A 22263-nucleotide genomic window follows, 5' to 3' on the forward strand; every position below is an offset into this window, starting at 1 on the left:
CTTCAGTATAATGATTCTCTACAGCTGCATAACTGAGCAGACAGCACGCTGCTCCTTGCTGCACCTTTTAAAATCACGTGTGTAGGAAGGAGAGGGGACTCAGATCTGTACTCTCAGACACTAATGAGGTCTGGAAGCGAGGACTGAGCAGTGATGCCCTGCCCTGGCTGTGTGCCTGTCAGCTTATGGAGCGTTTTCACCTCTGAGGGGAAGAATTGGGCAGGATAACTCTTGCTGATGTTTCTGCTTATTTTTGAGCTCAGATCATTCACTGCTTTCCCGAACGAGCCTAGAGGTCTTTTCTGTTACAGTCTGGTTCTCTGGCAAAACAGCTTGATGTAGCACATAATAGCTAACAGTTAACTTTATTTAGGAGCCTCAAATAGCTTCCTTGCAGTAGTAGAAGCGTTAAGAAACATCTCATTGGTAATCCTGTTTCAGGCAGCTGTGGCCCAGTAACAAATATAGATCTGGGCTGAGCTGTAATTTGCCAACGACCATCCACAGAGAACAGAAATTGAGAAGAATCTACCACTTCTAATGTCTCTTCCTGCCCTGTCTGCTGATCACATCGATGGCATTTCAGTGTTACTACATAACTTCAGAGCGACAGAAATATAGAGCTTTTCAACTAATCAAATGCGGCTAGCATATTAATTATTTACTCAGATAAAAGGTTTTTCTGCAGAACAAACTCCAAGAAAAACGACAGAAGCCAACCTGCAGTGTAACATTTAAAACAAGACTGAATGAGAATTTGAGAGAAGGAAAACAGAACAGTGCTGCAATAGCTACTAACATCTGGATTCACAAATAGAAGTCTTCAGACACCACTACAGCCTCCCACATCACACTGAACACTCAGCTGCTCCGATCTGAGAAGCTTCAGCACAGAGGCTGAACCAGATGTCTGCTTTGGAAAAAGACAAGGTGCTCCTCATTGTCCTTCCAATCACTCTGTTTGACTGTCACAGCCTTCATTGTGATTATGGCGTAGACCACATTACTAAAACGCAGACCTTTCTGGAAGGCCTTTAGCCTTCACTGTCACATGCACTGCGCCCATGCATAAAGTTTGTAACTCACAGTATGTCTGCAACAGTCATAACCACAGTGATCCCCAGAACAAAATCCCTCTAACTGCTTGTGGTCAGAAGGTATTAAAGGCACACGCAGAACATATACACTGACTTTCATGCAGTCTTTCAGGACAGGACACCAGGTCAATAAACCCTACAAAGGTTTTGCATCACCTTTGCAAAACCTGAGTCAACACATTTGCCTACGAACAAGCCAACAATGACAACAGTGACCAAAAGCTAAATGAGTTCTGCTCACTTTCCTGCTATCATCTACTCAGATCCATCTGCAAGATGCATGGGTATGTTAGAATGATTAACAAAATGATGGGATGGAGACAGCTGCAGGAAACTGATCATATGCAGAGACCAGGTTGATGTCCCAGGGAAAACCTGGAGGCCTTGAATATGAAATCATTCACTAGGGCAGGTAGGAAAACAAAGCCAGATACTAAGGGAATGGTTCAAGAGTCCAACAATTGGTTTGGTTCTGAATTAGGATGGAAAGCAGATATTTCTTAATGTGCTGCATGTAAAATGCACTTTCCTGCCCCCCGTAACCAACCAAATAATCTAATTGAAATGTTCTGGTCCAAATTTCTTCTGTGCTTGGCCATGAAACAAACTACAGCACGTTCTAGAAGCCTGCATTCCTCAGCTATCAAATCAAAGGGAATATTTTAATCATTCCCGCATGTAATTCAATAACCTTCATGCATTACCAGAAGAAAACGTCCCCAGGTTCTCCAAAAGAAAGCAGCTCGGGGTGCGCTCTGACAGCCCGGCTCCGTGTGCGCGCAGAGCGGTCACTAGATGGGGATGCAGTGCACCATTCGCCCGCGTGTCACATTGCCTCCCAGTTCCCCCTCCTTGTGGGTCTCCGTGCACGGACCAAACACAACCTTAGTTAATACTTATTTTAGCTTAAATGCACAGGCTCGTTCTGGAGAGAGAATTCAAATCACATTTTCTTTGTAAACAGTAAGTACTGTGTGGAGAGAAAGAGCATTTACAAAGTGCAGGCAGTGCTGCAGTGGGCAGTACTCTCCTTCTGCCAACCCCGCTATCCTGCACAGCACTGCAGCTTGAGGCAGTTTTGTCTGTTGCTCGCACTTGTCAGCACGCCATGGAATTAAACTGTGGCTTTCTAAAGTATACACTGCCTTTCTTTTTTAATTTCTATTTAATTCTTAATTTGGCCAATTCTTAATGGCCCAAAACGGGAATAAGAAGGATAAAGGAAAAAAAAAAAAAAGAGGTGTTGCTCCCTTCCCTCAGTTTTTCAGTCTCCAGTGAATAACAAATGAGCACCCCCAGCAGATGTCAGGTTTGGAGCCCTTCTTGTGCACTATCACTGGTTTTTGTATACACATACAAGTTTAAAGTAGTCCAAGTTTGGACAAGATCCTGAATGAGATGGTCTGTGACCTAACCCTTCTGTTTTTATATCTGTAGCCGTTCAGTGCACTCCCTTTTACCTTGCAGCATGGGAGCACCTCTTCGTGCAGCAGACTTGTTGAGGAATTCATTCACTGCCAAGTGCTGAGTACCTATATTCATGCCTATTACACCTACAGGATCGGACGGATCCATAAATGCCATTCAAATGCATTTATTTCCTGCTTCACTCCTTCACGTTACATTAGGCATATGAAGCAATGTGTCATTTTACAACATCAACACCTTTGGCAGAACACAGTTATCAAAACAGATGTGCTCCCTTCCTGTTTAAGAGCACCTTTTAGCTGCTCATGCTCAGAACTGGCTGTAAAAGTTTTCTTTTCAAAGCTGTGTGGCACATACGAGCACGTTTCCAGGAGTCAGCCAACCAGCAACAAAAAGCTCTCCATTGGTTCTGCAGGCTGGAAAAGCCTGGCTACTGACTGCACAAAAGTCTCTCAGAACTGAGGAGATGCCTTCAGAATGACACAATCTTGGTGAAATCCTGTTTCAGATATTCTGCATAATAAGACTATAGGTACAGAATAATTAAAGACACTGCATGTTTAGGACTGCAGTACTTCCCCATTGCCATCCACCTGGACTACAGGACATCCCCTTGGGAAAAAACTCGGTTTGACTCACGCCCACTGTGTCTGATGGACTTACTTATGACTTGGGAAGTGAAACAAACAATACTTAATATATTGAATTTGATGTCAGTAAGGAGTTCAGAATTTAAATTATAGTCACTACACCATGAAACTTCAGACAGGAATCAGGGATTACAGTGGCTAAAAACCTATAGTGAGCTAGGAGACACTAGGAGAAAAGAAGAAAAGCACATCTAAAAAGACACAGAACACGAAGTAACCTTTTTGGAAGGCATCTTCTTCTAACATGATACATAGGTTCATAAGGTTGGAAAGGACCTACAAGATCATCTAGTCCAACCATCCTCCTATCACTATCCCTACCCAACTACTAAATCAAATCCCTTAGCACCTCATCTAAACGCTTCTTGAACAGTAAACATAAAAGCCCTATGGTTTTTACAAGGGAAGGTGAGAAGATTAGCTGATAGAAACCAATAGATGTAAGGCATTTAAAAACATAAGTGAAGGCAAACTATGAAAAGACTGATGTATTATCTGTTCCTTAAAGCCTTGACTACACTGTGAAATCCCAGGTAAAATATATGCATGAATCAACCAAATTTATGGCCTACGTTAGGCATTCCCTGAAGTAGTTGGTTCTAACAGCAGTTAACCAGGCTCGTCGACTCACATAATATCTTTGTCCTAAACTAACTGGCAACTAAAATGACTTTCTCAGTTCTATTTGCAGAGCAGGATGAAAAAGGACAAGGCACAGCATAACACGATGGAAAGTGCAACATTGACAGCAGAGCAGCAAGAACCCAGGCTGCAGTAAGGGAAGATTTACTCAAATGGTACAGCAGCAGACACAGAAAAACAGGAAATTAACTGCTTACCTTCAGAAAACCCCAGGTACACAAGGACCTCTAGAGAAATACCTTCACTTTCACTGCCAACCCTTAAAAGAGGTGGATGCTGACTCCACCCCTCCAGTCTCTCAGGTACACTGCATGCACCTGAGCTCCCCTGTGCTGGCCCTGCCTTCCCACCAGGTGCTCAATCCCTGGTTCAAGCTGTGACTTAGCATTTCCACTACATATGGTGTTTAACAATATTTCCCAACTGAGAAAAACAATGCCCTTTCACTCCTGTGTTTGCAGAAACAGGCTGTTTGGAATCTAAGGTGTTTTTTTTTTTTCCAGGCTTCAGGTTTATTTCTGATTCATATCTTGCTCAACATGACACTCTCAATTGAGGGTCTTTTAGAAAAAAATTCAAACTGCAAGATACGATAGTTTGGAAAGCTGTAGGCTGAGGTCAATACATCATGAAGAATAAGGGATAATGGTTTTCAAGTAAAGGTAGTATGTAGGTAGACTAAAAGGTGATCTGACTTCTCTGTATTCACAGCTTCTGAGATCCTTCACTCTTATCCTCAAAGTGGATCACTGTAATATCAGTGTGAAGTTATAAATGTGCATATCCTACCATGGGCATTTCAGAGGATATTGCTCTGTAGAATCCTCTGATGTGAGCCATAGACATATTGATTTCATCAATGACCAAATAACTTTTCTTGTAATATTGACTTTTTAGTGCAAAAACATATACACCTGAGTGGAACAGCCTTCACAGTACAGAGCCAGGTTTCTGTGCTGCCCTCCTATTCCCTGAACAGTGTTTCTGAGTCACATGCTGCCAGGTTGTATGTAGAAGAGAAAGCTGGCCAAGTAGAACGCAGGATACCCAGCTGCCTCTTCCATTCCAAAATGCTGAAAGGAGTTTGAGCTGAGGAGGCTCTCTCAGTTCCTTTCAAGGCTCAGAGCAGAGGATGTTGTGTGCCAAGGAAGGCACTGGCAGTGTCATGCAGGAGGCCCACAAAGTGCAGCCCTTGGTATGTGCCTTGCAGCCTGTTCTCCCCCAGCATCTGTCTGGGTGAGGACGGACAGTTGCTATTTCCCTGTGGGCACCCAGCTAGCTCTGGGGCTGTGTATGCATTGTGCAGTGCTGTGCTCAGCACGCTCTGCCCAGCACAGTGCTTTGCTCAAGCTCTGTGTCACATGCATGCCTCACTTCCAGCAAGCTCAGGGCAAGACAAAGTCATGCATATTACCCCCACAGGCAGGCATGTCTAAAGCGTTCCCAAGACAGGTCTGTGCTTTCCTGCAGTCTGGAAGTGGTTCATATGCACCCTCAGAAGGGTGCTGTCTCCTGGCGTCCCTTCTCCATGCTGGCCATTCCCCACTCAACTGTGCCCATCATACAGCAGTCACAGGGAAGGAAGGCAGGCTTCATCTCCTCAGTGTGACTGCAGAGAACAGGAAAGCTCCTTCTCACCGCAGAGAGCATGGCTACAGCTTGGCCCACATAGGAGAGCTAACTTATATTTCTAGGCTCTCCAAAAGGGCTCAGAAGAATCAATTCATGACGGATTCCATTTTACAGAACGGTACCAATGAATCAAAACTCATTTATATGGCAGTATGATGCCCGGAGATGAGAGATTTCTCTCAAGCTTTGAAAAAAGTCGTATGGATCTCAGCTTCCCGTGAGAGGCTTTGTAGCCTACACACAAAACAGAAAGCAGAAGGCAAACTTGTGAAGAACAAGTAGAGGAATCAATGAAACCGAAGCTTTGACTGTTGCTGTGTTTGTTTCTACACTCGATCAAGAAAAAGCAGCCCAGTGAAGAAGGAACTCCCTGCATGTTCCAAACAAAACATTACATTTATCTCAATTTGGGAAGATCAACTCAAGGATGTCACAAGCTGCAAAATCAATAACACTGAGGCAGTTATTTCATATGTGGCATGAATTACGGCTATTTAAAAGGTGTTTGTGACATTCTCATCAGCAGGGAAGGATTCACAGGTCGAGGGGAACTGAAGGGTCATTAAATGTGGGGGCTTAGGAGAGAGCCACAGCTGCAAACAAACTCTTGCACACAGCCCTGAGCTGGGTCAGTGCTGCACAGGGAGGACTTCCGCAGCTGATGTTTGGTCAGTGTTACTTTTTTCAGCAGAAAAACAAGATTCTAGGGTTTTACACAAACTTTAACTTGTTTTTCAGACCACTTTGATACTGTCACAGAACACAGATACATACTGCAGCAGGGACAGTAACAGTCATACATGTTAGCAACCTGAGAAGAGGTGGAATAGCATCTCCTTACTTGTACACCTGTGCTTTTTTCCTTTTATTTATTTATTTGTTTGAATAAGAAAAGGAGATTGTGTTTTGTGCAGATACTTAAGGAGAGAGGAAGTCCTTGAAATCAAAAGGGAAGGTGAATGATTGCCACATTCACAAATCTGTTTGATCTCAAGAGAATCTGGGGGGAATGAATAAAAGGGACAAAAGAAAACCCTTGCCAAATAACTGTTAGCTATATAAGTATTTGCTAATGAAAGGCATACACACTCGTATTGTATCTTAGATGTTGTATGATAATGTGGATCATGCCTATGAAGTGAAAATGTCCTTTGCCTTTGGCAGCATGTTACTTAGTGAGAAAAGCGTACATAGAATCTATTGAAAATTGATTTGCTGAGTGAGAGAAGCTGTTCCAATTGATTTAATTTTCAGCAAAGAACACACAAAGAAGCAGAACACCAATTGCATGCTGTCAATAAAGAGCGAGGCTTTAAGAACTAGCACTGCAAACACATCTTCAAAGAACTGAGAATGTGGGGAAAGATTCACAGAGTGCTTTAGTGAGGTCAAAATCTCCCAGTAACTCTGAGGATCAAGATCTTCATACAGCAGTCACTGTATAACGCTCTTGGAAGGCTGAGCAAATTACAGCATAAAAGCAAGTGAATGTAGACACAACAGTGCTGACACAATATTTATCAAAATGTTGACTGATCCAAGTAAATTCAAGAGTGAAAGTACATGAAAAAAGAATAAAAAGAAAAGGTTGGCAATAGCATACACGCTGAAGGGAAAATGAAAGTAATATTGATGGTCTCAACAAAAAAGCATAACTTCCTCACATTAGAGAGGTGGATATAAGCAAGAACAGTCAAGTGAAGAATACAAATTTCACCACGTTGTAGTTTTTAGGACAGAAAAAATTTAAACTCTTCCAACCAGGACTTCCACAAATCACTCTATGATTTCAAGTTTCACTTGAACCCAAAGCTCTGGATGATAAACTTAATCATAACAACGTAATGGGTTCATACAATGTAGACATGACTCTCTTTGTTTATACTGAATCTGATTTTAGCTCTCATATATATATTTTCTATCAAAATATTGAAGTGATTTGAGTATGACATGTGAAATTCTTTTAAGACCCCTCCCAAGATGGCATCAATCAAACGTACAGCTGACTACAGACTCTCAAATGCAGACATGTGGATCATACAGAACTGCAGACTTTTCTGTGGCCTCAGTTCAAATTTGGCTTCTGTCAGTAGCAACAAAAATTATCATAACTTCTCAATGGGAAGAAGATGTACTGAGCCCTAGCCTCAGCTTCGATGTGTTCAGTGCTCATAGTGGCCTTGAATAAATCCAGCCCTAGTAAGCTTAGTCAGGACCTTGGCATCAGTTTTTGTAGAGAAGCCAACAGAGAAATAAACTGATCTCCCACCCTTCCCAAACGTGGCATAGGTAAGTGCTTCCAACAAAAAGGTGTGCAATTGCCCATCTTGGTGCTGAGTGCATGAACATGCCTGGAAGCAGGAGGCAGCCTCAGGCTCAGTTTTGTCAATCTGATACCTCCAGTGAGCACTACACTTACTCATTTTTATAAAGTAAAAAAACACATATGACCCACAGTATATAGGAGATATAACTCACTAATGCCATTGTTGCCTCAATGGAAATTTGAAAACCACTGATTGTGAGAAAGAGACTACCAAAGCTCTGTTTTGAGAAATAGGGGAAGATAAATCTGGTCTGAGCTGACAAAAGGTTAATAATGAGTTCAGCGGAATCAGAAATTAATTGTCCTCTGCTAAGGCCACACACAGTTTGCAATGGTAAGATCACGCATCAGTCCCTTCATGAGGCAGTGGAAGAGAAAAAAGATGAAAGAATCAAAGTGTATAATTACCCCAACATTGCAAAAGCAAGTAGTGCTGCAGCCTGGCAGACACAGCGACTCTTCGTTTTCAGGGCAAGAGACAGAGAAATCGTATTCAGTGCATGCTCCTTTCCCAAAGAGCACAGCCATGAGAAGACCCTTCTACCTTTAACACACTGTTGGTTTAATGAAAGGCAACTGCTATTTTAAGATTTTAAGGGGGTTTTATAACAAAGAAGAGTTGCAGACACCATCCCCATTACCACCAGGCCTCCGTCCTCCCTTTCATCTTCCTCGCTAAGCCAGCTCTCAGAAACTTTCACAGAGTTACAGCCATCAAATGAGGGTTAGTCGCTCAAAGGCTGGGTCCAACTGTGTTCAGCTCTGATGGCTTAAATTAAATTGATACTAAAATAGTCTCTTTTTTTGTTAAAGTGCTATAATCATTGTGACTACAATCCCTCACCACTATAAGACTCGATACAAGGAGTAATAAGCTGATACGTCTCCATTGCTGATGGCTGTCAGAACTTCTTTATCCAGAACTGGAAAGCAAAATAGAACTCCCAATTATTCTCAGAACGGCAGGATAACCCCTTTCCCAGGGTAGAGACATGAAAGATTCATTTTCTTCTCTGTTCCATCAAGACACGCTGCAGATTCATTTAATGCATTATGTGCATTGCATTAGATTTCAGAACTCACAAAGAAGGTTATACGCTATGTGAAAAATCTAAGGTTAAAAAAAAAATACGACTCCTGTGAAGCTACTGGCAGAACTGAACACAAGAGGGTCAGAATTTCATTCTCGGCCTTTCTGTGCCATCATCATGAAGATTTTCATACAGTAATTGTGTCTGTGGGCTGACTGGGACTCATGCTGAAAACACAACTTTTGCTCTTATACCGAAAAGTTAAGCTACTATCAGCACTACACATCAACCACACTAATGTCCTCACAGCAAATTTATCTTTTGACCCTCACAAATGCAATCTGACATAAATTCTGTGAAGCAACAATACGCTTTTTGTCTCTTTAGTGAGACTCTCTCTTGGATGTGGAAAATAATATTTAAAAAATCCTTTATTGAGGAACTATTTAGGTAACAGTAATGACAAGGCATGAAGATGAGCTGTATCATTCAGTCTTTTGCTGTCCTTAAACAGTGACTCAGACTGCAGCATTTGGGCATGGGCCCGAGCTGACAGAGACAAGAATTCCAGCTCCAAAATAAAAGCATTTGGGCCTGAAAGTAAATGATGGAGGGATATGGGTCTACGAAGGAAGTGGGAAAGTTCAAGATGTGTGGAGTTGGTGACAGTGTGGGAAAGAGGGGAATCTTTAGCATCAGGAGGAGGACAACAGGTAGTCAATATTAATGCTGTGCAGTGCATAATCTAGATTAATTTTGTTATATAGGTATGTAAGAAAATTAAAATGCAGTAGTAAGTAGCTATTCTTGCTGGTAATTTTTGCAGGTTGATGTACAGGTTGCTTTGTGCACATTCCAGTGAGCCCATCTTTTGCTTTAAAAACTGGACATTCACTATGGCCTAAACCAGCTATTTTCCCTAAGGTTTTCACGTCTCTAGGGTTGGTGAAGCCATGTTAACAGATTTGTCTGTCTGTCTATCTATCTATCTATCCATCCATCCATCCATCTATCTATCTATCCTCATTGTATGTTAAGCTTCAAATCTCAAGAAAATGTTACACTTGAAGCCCCTTAATTTACAGGTGTCCTTTGAAGTGTTATTACTGTCAGTACACTTGAAGCAAGAACACAGAACCCTGCCACGCTGTTCTCTTGAAAACACCAGTGTCCGGAAAATGGATTTCTTCCTCTCGTTTTTTCTACACAGCTTGATACCAGAACCCTGAACTAGGCATGGTCTCACTATTAGTTTACTTCTTTACTCATCAAGGGAGAAAAGTCATCTTCTTTTCCCAACTGGATGAGTATTTCACAGGTAATTTTTCAATGCAGCTGTCAGTATCACTAGGAAATGGAAACTGGGAGCAAGATGTGAGAAAGTGTTCTTTATTTTCTCATCACCACTCTATAGGACCAGTCACTTGAGATACGAACAAAATGAACACTTCTGAAATGTTAAAGACAAGTAGTAAAACTAAAGAGGAATGAAGGCATCAGCCTGACACTGAAGAAAACCCACTCTGTAACTCATCCTATATTTAAGAATTGTTTCAGCAGGGGCTTTCTTGTCACAGTGATCACATGTATACACAAAGGAGCTGTTTCCAAGCAATCCAATGGAGCCAGAATGTACAACAGCAGTTCAGCTCTACCTCTCTTTGTCTAGTTGATTTCCTTTACATATGCTTATATGTTATTCTACTTCCAAAGCAGAAGGTAGCACAGAATGGCTTGTCGAAGTGATTTCTGATATAGATGTGATACTAAAAATCCTCTCAGTAGCGATGTTTCCTGTTTCTAACAAGTACTGAACATCAGTGTGCCAAATGTAAGAAAATACTACAGCTGCATCTTTCAGTGAAAATTACAGTTCAGCAAGTGTGACACAAGGAGTTCCCATAAAAACAATATTTTTCAATTCACTTTCACTTCCAGAGGGAAATCTGGATAACTGACTCTCATATAGTTGCTCTCCTCCTTTGCATTGGTAGCTGACACTTGAGCTGTGATCTACCTCATGTGTGAGTATGGTAAGCGTTAGGCAGTTAACTGAAACCTGCTGGTACTCCCTCCTGGGACAAGTGCAGGCTCATCCAATGTTTTTTCCCTTCCAGGACAGGCTCATAGGACAGATGGGAAGGAAGTCTGTTACTGACCTTAGGTGGTCAAGTGACTATCTTAAATGAGGTCCCTAATTTTTACAGGAGCAAGTTGGTGAAAAGCATTAGTTAATGGCCTGGATCAAAGAAGCTGTACTGGGGGAATATGCTACACTGCACAAATTGTTTATCATTATATGCAAATGGAGTGTAAATATTTTGCAAGTTCCTGATAAGAAATCTGTCTGTGAAATTATTAATAAAGAGGAGTTACACAGAATCACAGAAGTTGAATTCTATGTGACAAGTCATTCAATTCCAATCTATTAAAGCCTCCAGTAAATGTGAAGTGTCATGCCCAATTATCTAGACCAATTACTGCAAGCAGACCTTCAATCGAGCTCCACCAGTCTTAGTGAGATCCCACACAGGGGAGAATGCAGACCACTGCTGTTGCTTCAAGGTTTTATATTTCCTGAATTTTTGAATAAAGAAAGACGTTTACCTGTTCAAATCGCGGTGTATGATTGGTTGTGTCAGATTGTGGAGGTACTCCATACCTTTAGCAACATCTACAGCAATGATTAATTTTGACTGCAGATCAAGAGTTCTATATATTAAGAAAAAATACAGTATTACTCGAAGTTAATAAACAGAGAAAAGCTATCTGTAAATCATGCTTATCTTGAAATTAGGAAACTTTTAACACATTTTTACATAAAAATAATGTTATACTATGTATTGTAAATGTATATAATAGAATAAAATGACTAAATCAAAGCTTTTTGACAACTTTCTGATTTCCCTTTATACCCAATAATCTGAATCAAAGCAATTTTTTCCAATTGTGTTTCTTTTACTCTTGTTTTAAACCAAAACTTAGAGGTTTCACATCAGTACACATGCATTTATCTTCCAAATTCTGTGCAAGTCCATGCAAAGAACACGTGGAATACCTCTTCTGTTCATGAAGCAGGGAGAAGAGCGATCCTCCAGAAATGTACTGAGTGACAATAGCAAACTGACTTGGGTCATCTAGACATGCTCCAACAAACTGGATGACACACGGATGATTCAGTCGACAGAGAATGGAAACTTCACGGCAAAACATGTCCACATCAGATTTGGAGCAGTACGTATTAGCTCGATAGCTTCGAATTTGCACGAAAGAAGTCAGTAAGACAAAAAATATCATATATACATACATATGTATATATTAATACTTCAAAGCATGTAATTAGCCACACAGAAAGGAAGTCTGGTGAGCTTACCGTTTAATTGCTACTATTTTATTTCTGCATCGTCCCTTATATACTTTTCCAAAAGATCCTAAAATGTTTTAAGATAAGTAAGTATAAAGATAATCCTTATGAACATAAAACATTCAGAATAGAGGCTTTCTTGTTCCTGGTACCTGAGCCAATGATCTCATGGAACTCTATCTCAGAGAGCTGCAGATGGAAGTGCGATGGCAAACCAGCACGGAGAAGCAGCACATCTGCCTTTTCTGCAAAAGAAAACACTTGACCTATTGGTAAAACACAGTGTTATGAGTGCAGAACATAAGTGTTTAACTTCACAGAGCCATTGCACAGTAAATGCTGCCCTTCCTCCTGCAAATCTGTTGGCAGGTAATCCCGTTCCCTTTTCTTTCAGTAACCACAATAAACTCCAATCACAAAGAAGTAATTACAACATCACAGCTGCCTTGCTCCTTGTGTTTAAATCTTATCATGGATGAACACTGTCCCATGAGCATATTCTGCCTGTGCCAGGTAATGACTGCATAAAATCCTTTACATGGAGAATAATTTCCTTCTCCTCTATACCAAATGTTCAACACAAATGCAGTGTACGTTATTCCAGATCTACTTCTTAGTGATGTATGGAATCTGAATTTTGCAGCTTAATTCAGTTAACAAACATCTCTACTGTGTTAATGCATTTTGTTTCTTACTATATAATTCATCAGAATATTTCTCAGTGGAGTATTTCAATGCCGCTATGTAAAAGATACAAGGATTTGTTTAAATCCAGAGTGGATATTTGAAAGGAAAAATCAAAAGGGCCATAGAAAGTGAAATATCATCTCAGTGTTTTAACCAGAGTTGTTTCAGAATAATGCAGTGCATTTTGGAAAGAATGTTTCTTGTAAAGATCACTCAGGAATTTTACAGTGGATTTCAACAGCATCCTTTTCTCCAAAACAAAATAAACCCAAAAAAGGTACACATATTTATTAATGTAAACGATCAATAGAGGGATTACACTGTGGAGAATCTCTGCAGACACTGAGAAGAAGAAAACTGAACTAATTTTTCCCTGAAAGTATCCCAGGGAAATAGAGCTGCTGCCACACACATCACGTTTCTGAAGGAAAGGAAATCCAAGAATCATGAGCCCTGCATGGTATGTTTAGGCTGAAAAGCACCTTGAGTAACAGAATATAAAGCTCTGAGTTTTGCCTGGTAATTGAGAATACCTTTAGTCATGCTTTTAATCTTTCCTAGAGGGGATGGAACTGACACATAGGAACCATCTGAAACAAAAGGACAGAATTAGTTCTACATTATTGAAATACAGTGTAAGCGTATCGATAAATACACTGATAAATCAACAAGGTGACGACTGCTTAAAGAGCAACAATAACAAAATCCAGGATGGAAATACATATAATCACACACACGTAGGATTGTGACTCATTATATTGCTGTATCCTTGAAAGTAATTTGCATATAGCTTTACTAAACGTAGAACAGTATCAACCTTTGTGAACGTAACAGAGGACCTAACACCAAAATTGTAGCCCTCTGTGTCAGCCAGGTTCTGTAGAGGCACTCAGCTCAGATTAACGATTCTGACAGCTGGGCTGCCAGAAAGGCTCTGCTCAGTTTGCTGATGTGACTTTTCAAAAGAGTTCCACTTTGTCCATGTACCAAAACCATCAGTTCTTGTTTTTCTACTTAAATGGGAGCTGAATTATTTCTAACAGTCAGCATTAGAAATTTGGATGTTGCATTAAAAATGAATTTCATATGCATGCATAAACTCACATGCATTTCAAATACCCTAAGCCTAAAACTGGAAGAGGTGATACAACTCTGCAGAGCTGGAAACGTAGGAAGGAGATTGATCCTGCTGCTGCTGTAGGGCTTTTTCCATTTCCAGGGCAGGAAGAATCAATGACACAATGTCTGATATATTTACCTTCTCTGCAGACAGCATTCTCAATGCACTGTAAAGTGTGTTGTTCACCTCCTTGCATTAAAATTCTCATCATTTAGAAGCCAATAGAAATGAGTAATTTGTAGCACACAGGGTAGCAAATTCAACCCAAGGGAGATTTAGATATTCAAATACATAAAAATAGGAAGGGGATCGAGTATAGAAATCCACTGAGTATCAGTAATAAAAACCCCATCAGGGGTAGACAGCAAAAAGAGAATGGCTGAACGAAGTACCATGGAAGTAGAAAGGTATAAGTAATGATTGCTGGGGAATGACCACCTTGCAGCTTTTAGCTTTTCTTTCTAGTGAGCAATAAAAAGTCATAATTTTATCTTAAGGCGAAGGGAGAATTTGGACAGAAATAGACAATGTATAACACGGGAAATAGTGATTTTCATGACACTGATTTTCTTTGTACCAGACAGAACTGATCCAAAACTCCCTAACATCAGTGGAGCACTCCCAGGGACTTCAGTGCTCTTTGGATCACAGCACTCAGTCAGCCATCAAAGTGACCTCTCAGACCATACCTCCTCCAGGCTGCGAGTATTCGTTGCAGGGTGATTCATCCTGAGGCCTTTTGTAGTGCTTCAGAAGGGTCACGATGGCATCATGACCTGAGAAAGGCAGTGTAAGGACTTGCAGGTAATACAAAATCAAGGGATTTTATATATCAAAACAGAGCTGTGTGTATCAAGAACATGAAAACAAGGATAAAGCAGCGCTCATCTAAAACATAATTCTTAATTACAGAAATACAGGGAAATATCAGCTAATAACAGTAAGGAGGTTATTTTCATGAGTCAAATTAACAGTAACATGTGATGCGTGTCAATGGAAAAAAACACCTTCAGAAATCTTGAAATTGAGGTTGATCACAGCTGTCAATAAACAATGCAAGGGAAACCAGTGCCTGAATGTATTTCAGTTTTATGTCCTAAACTGCACAACGTGTGCACACTGTATTGCTGCAGACAGTTGCTGTACTCATCATTCCTCTTTGGGGAGAAGCAGAGTGGTGTGAGCGCGATGCGCTCCATCTCTCGGATGCCTGATGTGCAAAGTTCTGCTCAGTAATGCTCAGAAGTCTTCTGTAAACATTTCAAAGCTGAATTTTCCCTCAGCATATTTTGAGCAGACAATTTTGCCAATGTGACATTTTTAAAAGGGCCCTGACGTCTGTTTTACTAATTACAGTCATCCTCATGACAGTAGTGCAGTGCCTTGGGGGATCAGAATTTGACTTGCATTTTTCCCACTGCTGTTGTGCAGCACTTTTTACTCCTCCTTCAGTCTGCTCCCCCAGAGGTGCACCCAGCGCTGCTCACAGCTCAGCTCTGCAGCAGACGGTCCCTTCTGGAGCAGCAGAAGCTGGCTCTGCTCGGACATGGGTAGGTCCTGGGCTCTTCCCAGTGTCCCCTCCTGGTCATGCTGCCAAAACTCAATGTGCTGCACAGCTGACATGTGGCACAGTACCACGGGAAGGGGAAATTCCCTGCTCTGATCCCTTCTTGCAAGCAATGAAGATTTCTGGCCCTGATGTTTTGATCCTTTTAATGCCTTCCTCAGCAATAAAATTAAAACTCCTCTAGCACATCCCAGAGGCCCTTTCTGAACAAGCTCTATGATTTTTGTTTTAGCAGCACGTAAATACCTCTGACCTTGAGTTTGTGTTAAATTGTTGAATTAAACTGGTGTACAACAGGATATATGAGAAGATAAACACAAGGGCTTGTTGTTATGACCTTTTGTGCCAGGAACAGAAGAGCAGCCGGTGAGCACTCAGCCTACAGGGCCTGAGGGGTAATTCTGTACTCCTATCTCCTGCCTGTACTGTTCCTATATAGATTTTGTAGCAGAAACTAGAAAACAGAAATACCTTTCTCATAAGCCCACATCAAGCAGGTCTGCTCATCCTTTTCTCCACTGGACCTACTGGGATCACAAGCGACCAGATTCATATCAGCTCCATTATCCAGTAAAAACTGCACCAGACGAATATGGCCATGGTAGCAAGCACAGTGTAGTCCTAGAACATCAGAGATGTGTGGGAAGAACAACTGTCAGAACATACCTCAGAACTTGTGCCAACACCTGTAAAGCACAGGGTGATTTACCTGATAAAGGAATGCATTATCAAACAAACACCCGAGGCAGCAGTTGAAAATGAAGTATCAGCACCGCAAGAACCCATCTGTTGCCTGCTATATAATGTGTCAGCATTTACTCTCCCACCCGCAAATCACATTTAACAACTTTGTATGAGGAAAAGCAAGCAGAAACAAAGCAACCGCTCTTTTTTTCTTTGTGGGTCGTCCAGACAGGAAGGCAGCCCTTCAGGCACAGCATCCCACACCCTGGCAGAATGACACCGAGGCCCAAATCTTGATCCTGCATAGAAGCCCAACTACAGGAGAATCACTTTACATCAGGTTTTACTATTCATATGCAGGCTAATGAACTTGATGCATTCTCACTGAACTCTTGGTATTTCTGTGCCTTTTAGCCAAATGCACTAAATAAAGAAATAAACGTAGTGATCTCTCTGAGAGGTAACGAGGTGCTGTTCATTGACTTACTGTGTCAGTTACCTTGAAAATCCTGATTGTGTATAGCTTCCAAATTTTGTGGTGCTGGTGTATGTTTCATACACAGTGAGGGTGATGATGTTACCTGTATGTCCATCTCTTCCCTGGTGGTTGACGCTTACGACATTCTGGTCAAGAAGGAATTTTACAAGCTCTAAGTTCTTTCCATAGGTACAAGCACTGCAAAAATGAAAGGAAAAGTGAATGTTGCAGCACATGAGCAGATAAATACTTTGGGTAGCTAAAGACTTCAACAGAATTATAGAGAGATAAGAATGGAATAAAGGATCTTTAGAAATGTGTAAATGCACGATTCACCCACAAAAGCAAATACGTTCATTTCTGTTGCCTCACAAGCATTCTAGTTATTCTTGTATAAGTTCATTTTTGCACAGTTATACAAAACCAATTCACTGTTTTCCAATGTGTCTCTTAATCAGCACTTTGCAGTCTTCAGTGTTGTGACCAAACTCTGTTCTGCCCCCTCTTTCCATGCCAGAATGTCTGCAATCCGGGAGGTTTCTGGGCAGGACTCCATGTGCAGCTCCCAAAGCACACAGCAGGAGCAGCAGTGACCCAGGCAGGTGCTGATGAACCTGACACCCTTCCTACTTTTCTTTCTCTCCCTTGCTCTCTCTCCTTGGTCACACACCCTCTCCCATATATCAAAGTGTAAACTTATTATCTGCATTGAGCTCTTTGCTTTATTCCTCATCCTCATCTGGTTGTTGGTGAGACATTTAGTTTTTCTTGGGTGTTGCAGTGCACGTACCTCAAGTGTTCTGTTGAGAATGGCCCTTTGGGTGCCTCACCTGTGGAAAGCTGTTTCACTGAAGATGTTCTCTTTGGTGAGACTTTCTGTTCCTGAGAGCTGAATCATTTCCTTGACCACGTCAAACTTCCCACTGTAACAAGCACTGAAGATAAAGAGTTGTTAACAACGCCAACTTTTCAATTAGGCCCAAACAATGAGAAGCAGAGCTCCTCACATGACTCACAGGTGTAATGGTGTGTCTCCATAGATGTTTACCACGTGAGGCTGAACTTCAAAGCTGCTCTGGAGTAAGAACTTGACAATTTCATGGTGCCCAAATCGACAGCAGAAGTGCAGAGGAACATGGTCTTCATTGTCCTGAGCATTCACTGTCATTGCACCCAGAAAGAGAGCAAAGAAAGTATTTTATATCTGGCATAGCTTTTGTTGAATATTTAATAAAGCTTTACGTACATTGCAGACATATTATGAAACCTCTTAAAATATTTATGGTTCTTTAAAACTGAAATTTCTGTGAGCTGTTACATGCCAAAATCACACTATGTGGGGTCATCTGCAGTGCATCATCGAGGATGCTTCCTGGGCTTAGGGTATCTAACTGCTTTATTCCGATATGGAGTGTTTTCATGTGGCCTTTCAGGAGTGGAACAAGACTTACTGCCACCTTTAGAATGCTGCCAGTACGGTTCAGTGCTAAGCAAACTCAGGGTACGTGCAAAAATGTAATTGTGTTTACACACTACATTATCTTAGAATATCAACAGATGAACTAAGGAATAAAATAAGCTATGCAGTGATGAAAATAAACGAAAAAATGAAGGAGACACAATAGGATATATTTTTCATGGACACTATTAAAATATAAATACATAAAACATAGAAGGTAAAAGTGGAAGGGGAGAATTTATTCAAATTTCTGGTTTCCCAGAGTTTCCATTTTGTTAAATATTTAATTTCCCCTCGGAGGATGATTATGTGTGTGCTTAACCTTCCTCACTGCATATTTCATAGGATGGGAGTATTCTTTTATATAACATGGAATGATATATTAGAATGGGCAAAAATAGAGACATAGAATATTACAGGAGTTGTACTTCTCTCTGTTTGTTGGACACATTTTCTGTGATTGTATTTTTTTCTATATGTAGGTAGAGAGCAGCATAACTGGTTGATGTCATAATTTAAGGGGCTGACAAATCCAGTCCACTTTGTCCAATATTTTGTTCTCAATTCACAAAATCTTCGAAATTAAAAGCCTACTGAGAAGTACCATTAGAAGTGTCCAGACTTGCCATAAGCAGGCTTTTTAGGTACAAATATTAGCTACAGCTGACTCCCTGGGACAAAGGGCACACCAAATGCATTCTGAGGTTCCTTCTTGTCATGATTTTCTGTGACTAAAAGGAGCAATGAATATTATAATAAAACCCTGTTTTAAAACTTTCCTGAAGTAATGGTGAATGCTCACAAAAGTTGGCAGTCCTTTAAACTGTACTGAACGTACAATTTCACTGATGCTTCCTGACAGAGAATTCCAAAGATGAATTGTGTTTCAGACTGAAAAAAAAATCAACCAACCAACCACAGGAACCTATTGAGTTTGTGGTCTGCAAATTTCATTACCTGCCTTCACCAGCTCTTCCAGCAGTCTTATGTACAAAGGAGTAAAAAAAGGAAATTGTTTTATTTTGCTATTCTAAGATTACTTTTCACTGTATAGATTCATGTGACATGTTAGCCTTTATTTTTTGCTGTGATTTGGTGCCAGTCAGATTCATTCTGAAGCGCAATAAATAAGAAGGAAATAAATGTCAAAGTTTTGTACTAATAAATGTCAGTGCTTTGCAATGGGTGCCCAGAGAATGGCCTGAGGGACATGAGGGGTGTCAGGGCCACGAGCTTCTGTAGCACAACAAGCTGTAAGAGAGACAGAGGCATCTTCTCCTTTGTTTTGCAGTTAAGAATGGTGTCAGGTTCCTGTAAGCCATTTTTTTTTTACCTCTTGGAGGATATATAACTACAAATAGGATGATGGGTTTTGTTTTACTTGATACCTAACTTTCATAGAACAAATAAGTGAGTAAGAGATTTCCATCATGGTTCAACCCACTATGCATCTCTCACACACTTTCCCTTATTGTGAATAAGAATTCCACAACGAAGCATATGAAGCTTGTGTAGCACAACGAAAGGTGCTGAAAAGGTACAATTTCTGTTCCTATGTTTGTGAACCATTTGCAGTGTCTTATCTGAATTATTTTAAGTCAACTGCTCTATAGTTTTGACTTAAAATTCTTTGTCTGTATCTCATTCACTGAAAGTTTACTACACATTTAAGTTATTTTGATTGGAGGTAGATATTACACAGCCAAGTCTTCCCTGAAGTACCATCTCAGTAATGTTACTCTACATATGAACCTTAATTTTGTTTTCTGCTGTTGTTTTTCACCATTATTTTATTCATGGAAACAGAACGCACGTGAGATGGCAACTCAAACCAAGAACATGTAAGAAGTGAAGAAAAACTCAATTGCTTTTTTTTTTTTCCAGTTGTCCAAAGACAATAGAAGAAAAAACGCACACAGCGTTAGGAAGTGAAACTCAGTGTTGAAGACCTAGCTCTGTCTTTTAGATTACAATGATAAACTTGATTTTTTAATACACTTTTCCTTACCATCAGCTTTGCTTCCCTCTTCCATCAAGAGCTTTGTAATATTCAGAAAGCCTTTGGCAGAAGCTAAATGGAGAGGCCTGTCTCCAACTTCCCCACTTGCATTCACATCAGCTCCAAACTTCAGTAAGAGATGAGTCACCTAAGTAGTTCATCAACGTTGATTAAAATATCACAAGAAAATCAATTTTTGGAAAATCTGATAGAACACTGCACTGAGTAATTCCATATGTGCGCATCTCTTTGAAGTTGAATGGGGAGAGGAGATTCAATAGCAAACTTATGTTTAAGTTGTGTGCCTACAAAATTATTAAAATGCTTAACAATTATTTCTTATCTAAGATGGGATGTGTGATGAACAGCTGGACACGAGGCATGCATTTGTTTAAATGACCAATCAGCACAATGAAGCCCACACGCAGGTCAGAAACTCTCAGAAGCTTCCTTTCTGAACAGTGCTGCTGACAACAGAAGCACCAGATGTGCTCTTCACATCATTTCTCAGAGCTGCAATGATTCGTTCCAAGTGGTTTATGGCAAATAAAGAAACTCATCCCTCAGATCATCATACAAGGAGTTTCTCAATGTGCCTGGATGGAGAGGTGCATATATATTAAAAGAAGGACCTCAGGAGTAATTCCTTGGGTCACAGCCTTGCTGTCACTCGATCACAGGAGCACAGTCTTTTCGATCATCTCTGCATCTGAACTCTTCTTTTGAAAGCTTTTCCTCCAACTCCCAATGAACTCGAAATAATGTCACTGAACTGAAAAATGCATTCTGTCTAGAGTTCATCCTTTGAAACATGAGAAGTGCCCAGAACACACTCTTATAGCAAAATAAAAACAAAAATTAAAAAAAGGTGTAGGCAATTACTTACATAAGCCAAAGCAAAGCCATTATTATGTTTTACATAAAAGGACTGTACAGGACAACTGAATGGACTGCTACATTATCCATTTACACATAATTTCTCATTTAAAAACAAGCAAACAAACAAAAAGAATTAGAAGATTCAGTGCCTGCTTTGGTCAGGGTTTGAGATTATGTTGCAATGAATTTGTGACCTGTGTATGAATTAAACAAGCACACTTGGATTTGTATGCACAGTATTTCAAGGAAAATCCCGCTTTCTTAAACATATAATTTTTTTTTTCTGAGAACACAAAAGAGGCCACAATTTAATATGTGAATTCCAATGAAAACAAAAGAAATGGCAATTATTACTAACTTGTGATGTTCCCCTCCTTGCAGAGAGTTAAGAGTATACTGATACTCCTCATGCATTCTCTAAAACGTGAGATAAAAAAGCAACAAATGAAATAGAGACCTTAGTTCTAACCTGTTTGTAAGTTATCAGATCTGGTTAGAAAATGACTTGGGAATGTACCCAATTTTACCAGGGTCTAACACAGAAGACTGAGTGTAGATATTTCTTGTTAAAATTCAGACTTCAGGGCAAACAGAGATTGATTTCAGCATACGAAAGCTTCTCACAGTAGGTCCCTCTGAATTGTAATGCAAATATGTAACAATAGATCTACAGCTGCCTGGACTTCTCCATCTTTTGTCTTTCCGAAATTTCCCCACTGTGTTACCTGTTCATGGCCATAATAAGCAGCAATGTGCAGTGGTGTAAAAAAAACTGCATCCTGAACATTCACATAAGCTCCATGCTGCAAAAGAATGTCAACAGCCTAGGAGAATACAAAGAGAACATTTGAATTAGGAGCACAGTCTGTATGGAATCAGCCAGTAAAATTCAAAATGTTCTACCACCTGTTTAAAAGAAAAAAGCCCTAAGCAACCTACACAGGTGAAGGCAGTACAGCACATAAAGGTGTAAAAGTGACAAACTTAACTGAACGCTGAACATCACTGATGCTTTACAAATGAGCCTGAAGATGTGTTTGGCTGATTTACAAAGTAAGAGGCATAGAAATGAGTTTGTCCTTTAATTTTTCTTTTAATCGTCCTGAGCAAGGAGCAGTAAAAACACCAGAGTTTTTAGAAGTAAAAGAAAATAGAAAATCCTTTGAAATGTAGATGTGTGTGGGTAAAGCCTCAGCATAATTTACTCACTGTATAGAAAT

The 22263-nt window shown here is 40.3% G+C and overlaps 1 protein-coding gene across 1 annotated transcript in view; it reads right to left on the reverse strand.

Moving 5' to 3' along the window:
• Window positions 1-22263, reverse strand: part of TNNI3K (TNNI3 interacting kinase) — a 47258-nt gene that overhangs the window by 18647 nt on the left and 6348 nt on the right. Inside the window, exons 6-17 of the mRNA XM_065737379.1 lie at window positions 21769-21867; window positions 20174-20312; window positions 17723-17867; window positions 17537-17641; window positions 16810-16904; window positions 16016-16165; window positions 14667-14753; window positions 13391-13447; window positions 12323-12415; window positions 12180-12237; window positions 11865-12059; window positions 11414-11518 (exon numbers count right to left, since the gene is read on the reverse strand). Coding sequence (XP_065593451.1) covers window positions 11414-11518; window positions 11865-12059; window positions 12180-12237; window positions 12323-12415; window positions 13391-13447; window positions 14667-14753; window positions 16016-16165; window positions 16810-16904; window positions 17537-17641; window positions 17723-17867; window positions 20174-20312; window positions 21769-21867 — 1328 coding nt within the window. The remainder of the gene's footprint in view (window positions 1-11413; window positions 11519-11864; window positions 12060-12179; window positions 12238-12322; window positions 12416-13390; window positions 13448-14666; window positions 14754-16015; window positions 16166-16809; window positions 16905-17536; window positions 17642-17722; window positions 17868-20173; window positions 20313-21768; window positions 21868-22263) is intronic.

Source organism: Cyrtonyx montezumae, unplaced genomic scaffold (assembly GCF_038088225.1).
Source record: "Cyrtonyx montezumae isolate F1298 unplaced genomic scaffold, pur_monq_1.0 scaffold_1, whole genome shotgun sequence".
Lineage (NCBI taxonomy): Eukaryota > Metazoa > Chordata > Aves > Galliformes > Odontophoridae > Cyrtonyx > Cyrtonyx montezumae.